Here is a 14,972-nt window from a genome sequence, read left to right as displayed (position 1 = left end):
ACATTCTCGTCAAAATTTCAGAGCAGTCAGTTTTGGGTGCAAACAGAAGCCCCGACTCACCCCGCAAAAACTGCTCACAAATCAAAAACAAAGGAAGAACGTAATTTACCACCCTTGACCGTCACATTCATCTGCAGGCCATGCGGCTCCTCCGAAAAACACAGAGCTCTTTCTATTGGAGCACTTCCTGACGCTACTGCGCTTTTTAAAGTAACCATTTTGCGTGTGTTTTTAACATATCTTACATATAAACAAATACAAGGGGTGTTGGTGGGGGGTGTAGGGAAAGAAGATGGTTAAAAAAAAAAGTATTTAATTCTTTCAACTTCATGCACGTCTAAACAAAGAGGATGACCAAAAACATAAAGCTTGAATTAGCGAGGGAAAAGGAGCCGTATTATTACACAAATGACTGTATAAAATGCGTCCGTATGCAAAAAAGGGGAGTGCCCGAATCGGAGGCGCAATTCTCATTTACATATTGGCATTGATTTGGTTGACAAACAACCGAGTGCTGAGGGCACCTCCTTCCGCCCCCTCCCTCTCAATCTCACACACACACACACACACACACACACAATTGACAAGAGGAGCTTCCAGCTTCTCTTGCCTTTATTTTTTTCAAAAACTGTACATGTTTGCTGTTGTGTTCGTTCCTATGTGGCGGCGCTCAGTCGCACATCTCCTCTGGGATTTCATGGGGGTTGAGGATGCCGGGGACGGACATCTGCAGTTTGTGTTTCTCCTCCTGGGCCTGCCGCAGCGACGTCTCCCGTTCCTCCAGGAACAGGTCTGTGGTGTCCTCGCCAGCAAACTCCTGGACAGGGAGGAAAGAGAGGAAGTTGAGAGTTGAGTGTGAGGGACAAATATCACGTTAAAACAGTATCTACCGCGCTCCAGAGGTTTGACACCTCAGACAGACACACAAGGGCCAGAGAGTTACTAAGCGTTTGCACCCGTGTGTGTGGCTAAAAAACCGGAGTGACTCACCTTGATCTGCACCAGGAAGTCCCTCAGGTGCTCCTTGAAGGCAGGGATGTCCTGGTTCAAGCTGAACAGACCTGTTACAAACACCTTCACCTGGGCACTGGAATGGAGAGGAAAGTCAGGATCACAACACATTCACCTACAGTAAGTATATCACTTTAGATCAACTAGTTATTGTCTGTAGTACAAGTGTATCCCCAACACCCATGTAAAAGAGATGAGGCCCATGAACTACAGGTTCACTGTGGCAGCCATTTGGGCCAGTGCGGTCCATTGTAGAGGAAGCACCGAATTTGACAAGGCTGCAAACGAACACATCCCTATCTTAGTGTTCAGAGTGGAGCACATCAAATGTTTCATTTGAATTTACTTCACAGAGGCCCTCAGGGCAGCTAAAAAATAATGCAGATAGGCAGGCTGACAAGACAAACTTACTCTTGTAGATGGGGGAAGGCAGTCTTGAGCAGGTTGGCCACGTACTCCTGAACGTATCCCTGGTTGTTCTGGCTGGCTGGGTTGAGGGCGGCGCTGATTTTACCCTCCTCCACCAGGTTGAACATGTATGCCAGGATGGACGCGTGCATGGTTAGCCCTGGAGAAAATCAAGCATATCATCAATTATACCCACACTTGTCTTGCACTCACCAATGGCACTTCAGCACATTGCCGTGTCCATCTGCCATGTCTGTGTTTGACTCTACTGCGGTGACACCAAAGTGAAATAACCCCTTCAGGAATCAAACCATCTAGTGTATAACAAGGACTGATTCCTCGCCTGTACCAAACACTTATTACAGTACCATAGATGTTTCCGGTGATATTTAACCGTCAACCAACAATGCCCACCAACCCCTCACCTGCTGTGTGCGAGGTATCTGTGACGACGGAAAATATGTGCTGGAGGATGTCACAGAAATAGGTCTGGTAGAAGCTCTGTGCGGCAGCCTCCTCCTGAGCCACGTTCTGCAGCAGGGTGTAAAGAATCTGCAGACCTGGAGGACATAACGAGACAGAGGGAGAGAGAGGATGCAGGGATGAGTGGCTTGATAACAATAATACCGTAAGGACTATTTTCCCAGACTCAGATTAAGTCTAGTCCTGGACTAAAAAGCAATTATCCATTGAAAAACAAAAGCTTTAGTCCAGGATTAGAGTTAATCTGTGTCCGAAACGCCCATAATATTTTAAATGTAGAGGTAAGTGAACTGCATTTCACCTCAGAGGAGTTTGACAACCTCATTCACCAATGCTAAATTCCAATCTCGTGACAGTCATAGCATGTATGAATAGGTAGGTGAGGCCAAAGCATATGGAGGGTCTTACCAGTGTCTGCAACGTTCCTCATGGTGTGTTTGAAGGCCCAGATAATGGAGTCCAGCACCAGTTTGAACTGGGCCGGGGGTATAGAGAGGAAGGCCGGGAAGCACTGAGAGTTCACCGCTTGGAGGAGGTAGAAGAAATGGGTCCTATGCTCTGGGTACTCCTCAAAGTCCTAGAGAGGAGAAATGTTGGACAATGTCAGTGGAATTACTTTCTATAAGGAATAAAGACTGCTAGGACTATATATACACAGACTTTATTTTAACTTTTTTCACGCATTCAATTACAAAAAGTATCCTGTGTTCAACAATCCTTCAGTTTACAACTTTGCATTGGATAGACTTGACTAATTGTCTGTAGTACAAATTTATCCCCAACACCCATGCAAAAGGGATGCGAGGCCCATGAACTACAGGTTCACTGTGGCAGCCATTTTGGCCAGTGCGGTCCATTGTGGAGGAAGCACTGAATTTGACAAGGCTGCAAACTAACACATCTGTGTCTTTCTGTTAATGTTCCTTTGACATCATTTGCAGTCTATAAGAGCCACTCAGGCCAGCTATGAATATTAACTAATTAATAGATTACAGTATAGTGCTATAATAGTATAGTGAAGGAAACATCTATGAAACATACTTTATTGATCATGTTCAAAGTGCACTCGAAGACTGCGTCGAAAATCTTGGGAATCTCCCCGGTGATGTGTCCGCCCAGCTTATTGACGATGGTCGCCATGGTGCTGAGCACCTCTGGCTCTCTGGCTGCGGGGACGTTGCGCTGGTAGTCGATGAGTACGGCCTCCAGCAGGGGCGGGACAAAGTTCTCCCCCACCTGTAGAACCACGGAACATGGTAGAACGTGACCAGTTAATACAGACATCCAATCTAACATTAAAGCAAACTGTCAGATAACTAAGGGCTTGGGGCTCCACTGGGGGTAGTAGTGGTTCAATTCATTGGCACCATAGTTTAGAGGAGGAACTGACAGGCAAATGCTATATCTTGGTCTGTGATGTGAGCTATTATAATAAATAATAAATAATTAGTCATTTAGCAGACGCTCTTATCCAGAGCGACTTACAGGAGCAATTAGGGTTAAGTGCCTTGCTCAAGGGCACATCGACAGATTTTTCACCTAGTCGGCTCGGGGATTAGAACCAGCGACCTTTCGGTTACTGGCACAACGCTCTTAACCACTAAGCTACCTGCCGCCCTATATTCTCCGCCCTATATTCTCTGCCTTTTCAACCTGTAAGTGGATTAAATAGTTTCAATGGGCATGATTCCTCTGGATAAGGTTGGTGGCCAAGGACATTTTGGGGGGGCTGTGTGGAGTGTAAGCTAGTCCAGATAGTCAGTTGTATCTTTCTGGTTGTCTTTCTGCCTCCCGTTACTCTATGGTGTGGTTTAGACAGGCTATCTATGGTCTGAGAGATGCCCGCTCTGATCCCACCATTACATTTAGATTTTCTAAGAGGATCTATAGGAGAACCACTGGTCAACAGCATTCCCTATAGGCTGTGACTAGATTTGATTAAGACAGGACAGACTCACCATTTGTGGGTCGTTAGAGCGGCTGACCCAACCGGAGATCAGCTTGAGCGTTTCTCTCTTCACCGTCCTCATGCTCCGGATCAGGGGCTGCTTGGTCACCATCTCTCCTAGCAGGACAATAGAGAGTGTTAGTTAGCTAGCATAGGGTTTAGCATGGAGCAACCATGGGGGTAGCATGGAGCAACCATGGGGGTAGCATGGAGTAAGCATGGAGTAACCATGGGGGTAGCATGGAGTAACCATGGGGGTAGTAGCAGCATGGTGGTAGCATGAAATCTCCAACTTCAGTGCATTCAAGACAACTGGGAACTCTGGAGAAAAAAACGAGCTCCGTTGTGAACGATCATCCAACTCAGAATTCAGGCCTCTTTCTAGAGCTCCGACTTTCCGACCTGAAGATCACTGACGTCATGATTTGACCTCGTATTTTCAGAGTTCCCAGTTGTCTTGAAGGCACCATTAGACTGGGCCTATAGTTCTGTGACTGATGCCGCAGCTGCAGACCGAGTTAGGCCCACACACACACCAAGACAAACAAGCACCTCCGGCACACAGATCAGATAGACCAAAGACAGACAGAGTAGACACACCACTGACAGACTTGGCACGCACACACGTCTCACCGTTGGTCTGGATGGCAGAGGAGATGTTCTCACTCAGACACTTGTAGACGTTGAGCATGTCCAGGTAGATGCGTCCCAGCTGCACCACGAAGGGGTGTCCCACGGCCTTGCAGGCCCGCACGTTGGTCTTCAGGATGCTGCCCAGCTGACGCACCGTCTCTGCATCCTTCAGGATGTCCACATTCTGGGGGAGAGAGAGCGTCAACAAGTCAGTTAAAATGCTTTTACAATTTATTGTCCGAAGATGCGGTAAGTCGCTCTGCATAGCGTTTTACTAAAGTGTAAAAAGATAAGGCTTTGCCAGTTGCTATTTATAAAAATACAAAAATGGGAAAAAAAGCACTGGAAATTCTAAGTAATGATGACAAATGTTGCTGATAAAACTACAAGGGCATCTAAGACTGTGTGGGTATTTCTCTATGGCACAGTGGTACAAGGTGGGTGACACTGTGTTGTTTGGGTTGTGTTGCATACATACAATGTAAAATGCTTTGAAACAAAGATTTACAAATACAATCCCATAGTAGAGTGTGACTCACCTTGGTTGCCTGTTGGATGATGCTGTCCCACACCTGGTTGGGTAGCAGCATGTACTTCTCTATAAGGTGCTCCTGCACAGCCTGGTCCGTCTGGGCCCCAATCATGTAACCCACCGCTTCGTAGAACGTGTGCACCTGAATGGGGGGAGGGGAGGGAGGAGATATGAGGTTGATCATGGTAATATGATAACATTTGCTGCTTCATAGCCAACTCCAGCAATTTCACGTCTGTGACAACTGGAAACAGGGTGCTACCTGAACTTCGCTAATAGCAACACTGGTTTTGAGTTTCCATTTGAAAATGTTTTTCAACTACTACTGTATTTTACTCTTAGTTTTGGTTGTTTTCAGGGACCTGTAGCTCAACTGTGGTACCTGTTGGGGCTGGAGGTCACAGATGATGGTGTTGATGTTGTTGAGGATCTCGTCGATGAAGGGCATCACCTCACCCACCTGCACCTGGACAAAGTGGCGCCGGCACTTCTGGGCGATCTTGATGAAGGTGTCGCACGCCATGTCCTGCACGCCGTCGTGGGTCTCTGCCGGGAACAATTACATTCAAATAAAATGTTCAATAAAATATACACTGTTGGGACGTGTTCACTTGGGCACACAGAAGCAAAACTTTTTTTTAAATCTTTGAATCGTAAACCGCAAAAGGAGTGTTTCTTATTGGACCAGTCCAGGTAGTCCCTCCCTGTTCCAGTTGGTTTTCTTCTGTCTAGTGCCAAATGAACACAGCCCTGGTATTTTGCATGGATGCAAAATCACACCAAGGAAATCAACTCACACAAACACGACAATGAAAACAGTATCCTGTATCTTTTTAAGATATGCAAGTGGTGGCCTGAACAAAGTTGCTTACCGTGCATGAACTCAAAGAGCTTGTTGACGACAGTCTTGAGGAACTTCCAGTGGGCTCGGAGGAAGCGTGGGTACTGGCCCACGATGTACATGATGTTTGAGGCGATGATGGCCTTGTTGTCCTTCCCCCTCTTCTGCTCACAGAGGCCCAGCAGGTCCTGGAGACGTGATGGGAAAACGACACAGTTGGTCAACAACACAGAAACACAGCTCAGTACATCCTGACAGTCACCCTCTACAACAGCAGAGTTGGGGCCAATTCCATTGTAAGTCTTGTCAGGTGACTTGGACGTGGAATTTCTCCATAAGAATGTCATTCAATTCTTTTTTTTAAGTTGCCAAATGTCAGTTCTATCAATCACTCCAAGTACCCACTGTTCTGAGTCCTCGGCGTAGACATAGCCCTGTCACTCTCCGCCCCTCATGACACAGGCTCGACACGCACAGTCGGACTGCAACGCCTCAAGGGGCAGGCCATTCAATTTCTGAACAGTAAGGGGAACATTTATGGTCTAACAGAACACAGACCTTGACAACTAAGACCAGCAACTATGTGTGTATTTTACACTTGAAAGACCGTAGCTACCTGTGAAGGTGCAATGTGTGTATGTGTGTCTGCGTGGGTTTGCGCGTGCACTGTGTGTCCATTACACAGACCTTGATGACGGTGACCAGGAACCTCTTCTCGTCCTCCTCGTGCATGGCCCCGCTGATGGAGCCGATGGCCCAGCATAGCGTGTTCAGGTTCCTCCACGACCACTCTGTCCCGTTCACCTGGTTGTGCAGCTTCTCCGTCATGATGCGCTCCGTGTCCGCATAGTCTAAATGGGTCAGGTAGACTGGGGGTGGGGGGGGGGGAGAGGGAGTTATGCTAGTCATAGAGCGAGGGAATGTGTGGAAAGTGCCCTATGTTATAGACAGCGAAGAAGTGTGTGAGAGAGATGTGTACTGAGATGTGTGTTTGAGTGTCACTGATAGAGCGATCAATTGTGGAAAGTACATTTGACAAAGGAAAAGATTGAGCAATTGTGCTTGACATTGCAGACTAGAGAATGGACGTGTGTGTGAGAGAGATGTTCAGACTCTCCTGGGCCATGCACTCACCCAGTGTCTCTCTCATGTTCTTATAGAGGTTGATTGAGTCTGTGTCCTTCATAAACTCTCGGACCACCTCTCCCTGGTCGTTCTCCACCACCAGCACCTCCTCTGGCTTGGCCATCCGGCTCACCATCAGCGTACGCACCTGTGTTACCGGGCAGACAACATGCCAGAGACTATTAATGGACAATCTAAAAGTTACCCTATCGTATCACAGACAGACACCATGGTGAGGCAGGGACTGTCAATAAGAAACACAGTAGAACATCAAAGGTTGTGTTCAGTTGGTAGAAAATGGTTTGAAGTGGTGGGAACTACATGAACTTGTCCAATTGTAACACGTTTTTGTTGTCTTTTGTAGATTGCTTTGCTACGGTGTGCCCTATGACATGACCCTGGAGGACATTGGTTTGGGGGAAGGTCAAGAGTGTGTGTGTGTGTGTACCCATCAGTCTGTCTCTGAGTGTTACTCCTCACCTTTGAGAGCACGGGCAGGTAGAGGTGCCGGCGGGGGGGCACGTCAAAGTGCTGGCTCCCAGAGAGCAGGGGGGAGGTAGAGGTGGAGAAGGGGCTCTCCCTGTAGAGCTCGGCCGCCAGGTGGTTCCAGTACTCTAGACAAATCTTAAAGATCTCCGTCTCCTCCACCTCAGACACCAGCAGCATGTAGTGCAGAGCCTGGAGGGGAGAGGGGTGTGTGTGTGATTAGAACAGAAGGTAAGGAGAATGTTGAGGATTGGGGGGGTTCGGTCCATTTCAATGGTGTGACTTGAGGATGTAAACAAAAAGGGAAAATTGGTACAGAAAACAATTGTTATAATAATGAAATGCAGATAATAGTATTTGAGGTCAAAGGTAATATTGTTCTGGCTGCAGTACAGGTTAGGTTGGCGGAGAACGAGGGGGTATGTGAAACGTTAATCCGTGACTTTTATTAATGAATGTGATTGATTCATGTGTTTTTCCCCAAAAACACATTAAAGGAACAGTATCTCTGCTGTTATTGTCCAGTATTCACAGCATTAACGTTACCTCCATGAGTGTCTCCCTAAGGTTGGGCTTCTTCTCGATGAGCTGTCCATGCTCTTTGAGGAAGGTGCAGAGGAACAGGCTGAGGTTCTGGATGAAGTTCTGTTCGTCATCCTTGCCGTTGGAATACGCCAGGCGGATGTTGGTATTCAGGGGGAGCATCTAACATGAAGAGAGCGATTAGTGTTAATTCACAAAATATTTTTTTTAATGTAAAAATGTTTGCTAACTTCTTAATAGTTCTTATGATGCCTGTTGAAACACAGAGTCGTTACATATGGTATCCAGTATCCTGTTTAAAAATATATATGTAACCAATCGGTTTGTCCTGGTCCATCATTTGGGTACCACTGCTCCAATACAGTTTTGACAGTAGGCTTAACTGGCCAGCAGATGGAGCTATGCGTACCAGTTTTAGCCGACATGGTGCGTACCAGTTTTAGCCGACATGGTGCGTACCTGTTTTAGCCGACATGGTGCGTACCAGTTTTAGCCGACATGGTGCGTACCTGTTTTAGCCGACATGGTGCGTACCAGTTTTAGCCGACATGGTGCGTACCTGTTTTAGCCGACATGGTGCGTACCAGTTTTAGCTGACATGGTGCGTACCAGTTTTAGCTGACATGGTGTGTACCAGTTTTAGCCGACATGGTGCGTACCAGTTTTAGCTGACATGGTGCGTACCCGTTTGAGCTGACACATGGTGTGTACCTGTTTGAGCTGACACATGGTGTGTACCTGTTTGAGCTGACATGGTGCGTACCTGTTTGAGCTGACACATGGTGAGCGTGAAGAGGTTGACAAACTGCTCCTCGTACTGGTTGACGCTCACACCGGCGATCTCCGTCAGACACTTCAGCGTCACGTTGCGGAACATGGGCACGTTCAAGAACTGGGAACAGACGAGGTTAGTCAACAGGGTCGTTTTCATTAGGCACCAATCAGAAGAAAACTGACTGAAACAGGGAGGGACTACTTAAGCTTGTCCAATAAGAAAAAGTGTTAGACCGAAGTTGAGGACACAACAGTTCACCTGACACAAGAATGAATCCAAATATTACACTGTTGATTTATGTGCTTTTTACATTTACTGTACTTTTCGCCACATTTGCTGATAACGAAATCTGAAAATATTCTGGATACATTCAGGAACATAAGACTATTCCTGGAAAATGTGGGGTAGGTGCAACATAAGACAAAACAATTCCAAGGGTTTGAGTGAGAGGACTAACTGGTGTATCTAAGGGGCCACACACCTCTCATAGAAGAGTCTTCAACTATAAGCCACTTTTTTCGCTCTCCTATCCGTGCTGATGAGGAACTAGAGCAAGCACACTTGTAGTTCTTTTTTTAAACATTTTTTTTTCATTTAGCAGACGCTCTTATCCAGAGCGACTTACAGGAGCAATTAGGGTTAAGTGCCTTGCTCAAGGACACAGACAGATTTTTCACCTTGTCGGCTCGGGATTAGAACCGGCGACCTTTCGGTTACTGGCACAACGCTCTTAACCACTAAGCTACCTGCCGCCCCTAGTTCAGTCTTGAACACAATCCTGCATCCCCGCCATCGCACAATTAGTATTGTGGTTTACGCAATCCAATAACACCCCATTATAAATCTCAATCTGGGTCAAGTGGGCATGATTTGAAAGCTTGTTCTATTGCCAACATTACTAGCTAAGTTATAAAATCCAATCTTACAGTGTTCGGCTTTCACAAGGCAATTCAGAGAAACAGATCATCATTTTGGAGCGCATAGAAAGGAGTCATGAGTGCATTCAGGTGTGTGTGCCACTGCAAATTTTCTTCACAATAAACAAACATAGGCTCATTCTGTTCAAAACAACCCAGGGTATGACGCCATGTCATCTAACATAGTGATCATAAAGGTTGACACTGTATATGATATGAGTTTTATGATTTTGGAATGTGAAGTGCACATTTGGATTATCGCGTGTTTGGCTTGCTTGTATGACATCAAAGCGGTATTTATTATAATCCTCATGTCTCATCATTCAAAATACATAGTCATCTTAATTTACAGCATTTCCCTCACTCAGACACCAAAAAAATCTAAAGTTCCTCAATTACCTGGAGGGAAGGGGGCAACTTATTGTCGCGCACGGTGCTCAAGTTCAGAACAGCTGTCAGTCAAAACCCATACAGTGCTGTGAAGTGTAGAGCCAGAGCTCTGACGTCATGTATAGCATGTTACTGTACAGCCACTGCCGTTCCAATTTAGGCACTTATTAGTGGCCAAATCTGCCATTTTCAGCCCGTATACGGGTACAAGTGTATGAATGTTTGCAGCAGACCAGGTCACCGAAGCAACAAGGTGCAAATGTCTCAACCGTTCACTATATTGTTCCTCCGGTTCTTACGCACTTGCAAGCAAAACCAATGCAAGTGCGCCTTTGTGAGAGGATGCCTATAGTTAAACTGCTGTTCCGAGTTTCCATAAGCCGGTATTGCAAAATCACATAAAAAAACACCACTAAATTGCCGAGGAAGATGTTTCAATGGAACCGAGAAGAAGTAATAAGCTGATCCTTAGTCATCTAATTTTCAGTATGGGGACAGGTGCAAGTGAGTCATCAGGAGTTCAGTTACCTTGTACACCAGAGTGCTGATCAATTTGGTCTCAAATATGTACCCCAGGGGGATCCAGTTCAGGAAACGCAGGAGAGTTTCGAGTGTGGCTTGGACCAGGGGGGCATTCTGGGAGTTTTCCTGCAGAAACATTTGGCATTTAACATGTGTTGGGTATTCAACATGTGTGAATGTGTTTTTCCAAAGTCAATTTCATATCAAGACAGTTTAGAGTCCCTGAGCCATTTGCTTACCATGACAAACTGGCAGAGCTGGAATATTTGCGAGAATTCATTGCACATGCTGAAAAATATAAATAAAAATCATTACTAAATAGCATTTCAGTGTACAATTCCATCTTATCTACCCATGCTTTCAAATAATGTGTTGATATAAATGGCACATGAAGAGACTGGTAATGATACCAACCACTAATACTAAGGGAAACAGACTCTTTGCAATACACAGTACATCTCCAAGCAGCCAAAGCATTTATTGTATAAATAAGCATTTAAATGTACTGTGTACACTACATTGTATCCTGTGCATTTGACAAACTTTAAAGTTATTTGGTAGCTGGATAGGAGATGTTATGTACCTGTCCTTCAGGTGCTTGGCCTTGACCTGGGTCATCTGTCCGCTGGAGAAGTCAAAGACCTCCTCGCTGAGCAGCTTGAGGATGATCATGTTGTTCTGACACAGGCTCTCGCTGGTGCGGCTGGCTCCCACGATGTCACTGATGAAGGTGGGCCAGTGTTTGGGCCACTCCTGCTTCAGGATCTACACAAGCAGATGAGACACGTTAAGTTTGATTGTTTCGGTTTATACCATTTGTAATGACAGGACAGACGTGTGTGTATGTGTTTCTTAAGTTTTTTTTCTCTTCTCTTTTTACCTGTACGAGGATCATGTTGAGTTTTGCAATGTACACTCCATCTTTCTGAAACACAAATGAAAAATGCAGATGAAATTTGGGAACGAGCACAGAATTTCAACCATTGCAGTGAGAACAGAGTCAAACAAACACAGGAAAGACTCTTTACCTCGACATTTGCGGCATCAGATGAGGTCTTGATAATCAGACCAACGACATACTTCTTTATTCCTGAAAACGTGAGGAAATGTTTATGACTCAACATTGTCAAAGATCAAATGTTTTTGTCTGCATAACACAACACATTAGCAAGAGATGTAGTCTAGCCATGTTGCCATTCCATTATCTTAATGTTACTGTTCATTTGCAAGGTTTGTGTCTCACGCATGGCCCTAATATTGTTGTGTTATTCCTAACAGCCTATCCAGCAGGTGTTACCTTCACATTGATTTCTGGGGAGAATCTTCCAGCGTGTTTTGATCACAGTCTCCAGAATTTGCAGTGCATAGTACTGGAATGGAGAGGGAGAGGCTTAGACTACCAGGAAAGGCATATGACTCACAACTGCATCTCATTTCCACTAATAAGACAGATCTTGTATCTTTACATTGGATAAAATACATAAAAAGCTAACAAATGTAATAAACAAGATCTATGCATCTCTATGGATCCAACTGGACTGCCAATGCCTGGCTGTAATGATATGCTTTTCAATGTTGGCTTATAACTTCCTCCTGGTTAGAGGATGAAAACCGATCACTGGGAATGCATCACTGGCACGCATACTTTAGTCTTCATGTTCTGAGAAAACTCCAGGATGGTGTCGACTCGTGTCCATGCGTCTGGGTGATCCTTCAGGTTGGTCAGCACCTCCTGTGCCATGCGTTGCTGTGGAAGACAAGGAGAGAGAAACTGTTCTGAGATCTGTGGGGCTTTAAAGGTGTAATCCGCAGTTGAAACAATAAAGTAGGAACCCCGCCTCTGTTTTTGTTAAAAGCCAAGGGATGGAGAAATGTAAACATTTCAAATTCATAGACAGAGCTATGGATGCAAGCACTGACCTTCCATGATATGAAAAGTATAGCTTTAACCATGTTCAGGCTATACAGAGTTTGTTTACATTTACATTGTTTACAAACATGGGAGTAAAATAAGTTTAGATTATGCTACGCCACGCCCCATCTGAGAATGGAAATCTATTCTAGACCGTAGGTTTGGTCCCAGAAACCAAAGGGTTGGGCCAGAGCGTTTGAAAATGCGTCATTGGCTTTGATACTCAAAGCCAATTCGAGATTATCCAATCACTGATGACTTTGTTTTTGTACAACACCCCTGATTTTGAAGTCACCACAAACGGCCTCAATTATGGCAGTCTCAGACTGAAGTATGTGGCAACGATAGAGCAGCAGGAGGGCAAAGTGCAGCTCTCACCTGTGATCCGACATCATAGTACATGGAGTTGACTACATTGTCCAGCAGATTGATGTCCAGCTTTTGACTGAAGTCTAGCAGCTGTCTTGCTGCATGATCTGCCAACATTGTCATGTTTGCTGGCATAGAGCTCTAGGAATGGAGGGGTGAAGGGAAACATGAGAACAAATGACAGAACTTAACTACAGACAGACAAATATAAATAAAACCTAACCAAAAGATCAAAACAAATGGCTGATTAAATATATGGCACTGTCCAAATATATTATTTTCGCCACCTACATTGCTACCTCTGGCTACACCCACCCACATGTAACAACAATGGCGAAATATTGAGTTTGACTAAAATTGCGAAATCACTCGCAAGCCTGTAAACTTGAATAGACTGGAAAACAGCGACACCATGGACCACAATTGGTACTTCAGGCGCGTTCAAGTGCTAGTCGGAATTAGGAAACTGGAAAATGTCCGACATGCTAACTGGTTCAACCACTTCAACCACTTCCAAGTCGGAAATGTCCGAGATTTCTAGTTCCGACAAACACATGAACATGGCAATATAGCAACCCCTCCCTCCATCCAGCAATACAACAGTGTTGCTATGGCTAGTTGATCACGTTACCGTGCTTGCTAACGTTACTGTTTAACTTAGCGTTTACTATTGTTAGCTAACGTTCCCTCTATTGTGTATCCAAATTAATTACATGTCTAGATTAACTGATCACAAAGTTGACACAGGTATATTGATCTTTATTAACTAGCTAGCTTATCGCATAAACTAACGTCTGGCTAATGTAGCCATGTTAAGTTTGTAAGATAATCAATTAAATTAAGAGACTTGACTCACTCGTATTAACAAAATATTAAGTAATGTTCACAATTCTAGCTAGCTATCAAGCTAGTTTGGCTATAACAACAGCCAGCTAGCCAGCTAACGCTAGTTAGCCAGCTAGCTATTAGCATTAGCTAACGTTAGTTACATCACCACCCAGACTCAAGAGATTCCACCCATTTAGCTAGCTAACCACCTAGCTACCAAACTTACCTTATTTCTTTAGTCTTTCCGTTGTAATGAAATAAAAAAACGATTTTTGCTCTTATTTTAAAACTCTCGTCTGGCTGGATGTCAGGCTATCTCATGGCACACGTTCCAGTGTGTTTGACATTCGCTAGCTAGCTTCCTGGCTAATTAGCTAACTAGCCAAATGATTGCTGTCTTGCTAGCACTGATAGCACGCCGTTAGCTGTATGTCCCACCACTGAAGCGAAGTTTCAGTATGATCATGTACATTTAGCAATTTACCATATACCAAATAAATGTCCACGGACTAGTCTAGAAGCATCTTAGTAATGATGAAGTCGTTGCTGACGGCGATAACTATTATCAAGTTAGCCTGCTAATGCACAAGTCAATCACTTAGCTTCCCTTGGCTAGCTAGCTAACAATTTACGGAGTCACAAGTATTGCGTTATTCCGGTTCATAATCACAAAATAAAAGAATCTTGAGTTTTTTATTGGTTCTATTCGTATATAATGTTTGATAGCAGGGCTTTGTAAGAGCGTGTAAGCCAGCTCTTCCTCTCATCTCATGCTTCAAACCCAAGACCAGTTGAAACCGGTTAAGACTGGGATATTCCATCTAGGTTTTTCGGCCCATGGCGCCGCGTAAAATTTGGACTATGTGCACGCCCTTGAGGGATCCGATTGGTTTGTCATAAAACTGTTCAAGGGTTGTCCTGTTATTTTACGGGCTGACGATGCTGTCAATCAAAATGAACATCCTTCCTTCAGGACCCATGCGGCTGTGTTTTTCCTTGGTCTGGGGGGTCCACACACCCCAAAACATATATCATCAATTTTGGTTGGTACATTATGATTTATTGCCACATTTTTGCCACAAAACTAGAACAGAAATCTAAATATCCCATAATGTACATGAAATACATAACACCTTTATGTTCCGCAATGTTATGTATATTTGCAATGATTTAAAAAAATATGATCCTGAAATATATTGCAAATGTTAGGCTACATATATTTAGTCACAAAACATTGACAAATAAGTGA

The 14,972-nt window shown here is 44.6% G+C and overlaps 1 protein-coding gene across 1 annotated transcript; it reads right to left on the bottom strand.

Annotated features, from left to right (window-relative positions):
- Positions 1–575: 575 nt before the first annotated feature.
- Positions 576–14,555, bottom strand: LOC311131624 (exportin-1-like). Its single transcript, XM_084164700.1, has 25 exons — positions 13,950–14,555; positions 12,905–13,036; positions 12,260–12,361; positions 11,912–11,984; positions 11,643–11,704; positions 11,495–11,539; positions 11,198–11,379; positions 10,854–10,902; positions 10,621–10,740; positions 8,774–8,902; positions 8,014–8,172; positions 7,462–7,659; positions 6,991–7,129; positions 6,544–6,725; positions 5,888–6,044; positions 5,398–5,561; positions 5,023–5,157; positions 4,484–4,667; positions 3,861–3,967; positions 2,944–3,138; positions 2,311–2,479; positions 1,845–1,979; positions 1,423–1,579; positions 991–1,087; positions 576–817 (listed from the first exon to the last, which is right to left on the bottom strand). The coding sequence occupies exons 2-25, from the start codon at positions 13,028–13,030 to the stop codon at positions 671–673; spliced, it is 3,213 nt and encodes a 1,070-aa protein (XP_084020826.1). The 5' UTR covers positions 13,031–13,036; positions 13,950–14,555; the 3' UTR covers positions 576–670.
- Positions 14,556–14,972: the final 417 nt, after the last annotated feature.

Source organism: Coregonus lavaretus (genome assembly GCF_964263955.1).
Source record: "Coregonus lavaretus genome assembly, chromosome: 6".
Taxonomy (NCBI): Eukaryota; Metazoa; Chordata; class Actinopteri; order Salmoniformes; family Salmonidae; genus Coregonus; species Coregonus lavaretus.
Note: the sequence above shows the minus strand (reverse complement) of the source record. Positions and strands in the feature narration are given on the sequence as shown.

Coding starts and splice junctions, on each gene's coding strand:
- LOC311131624 (XM_084164700.1), bottom strand. CDS start 13,030: ATGCCAGCAAACATGACAATGTTGGCAGATCATGCAGCAAGACAGCTG. Junction 10,903..11,197: donor GCCAAGCACCTGAAGGACAG/GTACATAACATC, acceptor TATATTTTTCAG/CATGTGCAATGAATTCTCGC. Junction 7,130..7,461: donor ACCTGCCCGTGCTCTCAAAG/GTGAGGAGTAAC, acceptor CCGGTAACACAG/GTGCGTACGCTGATGGTGAG.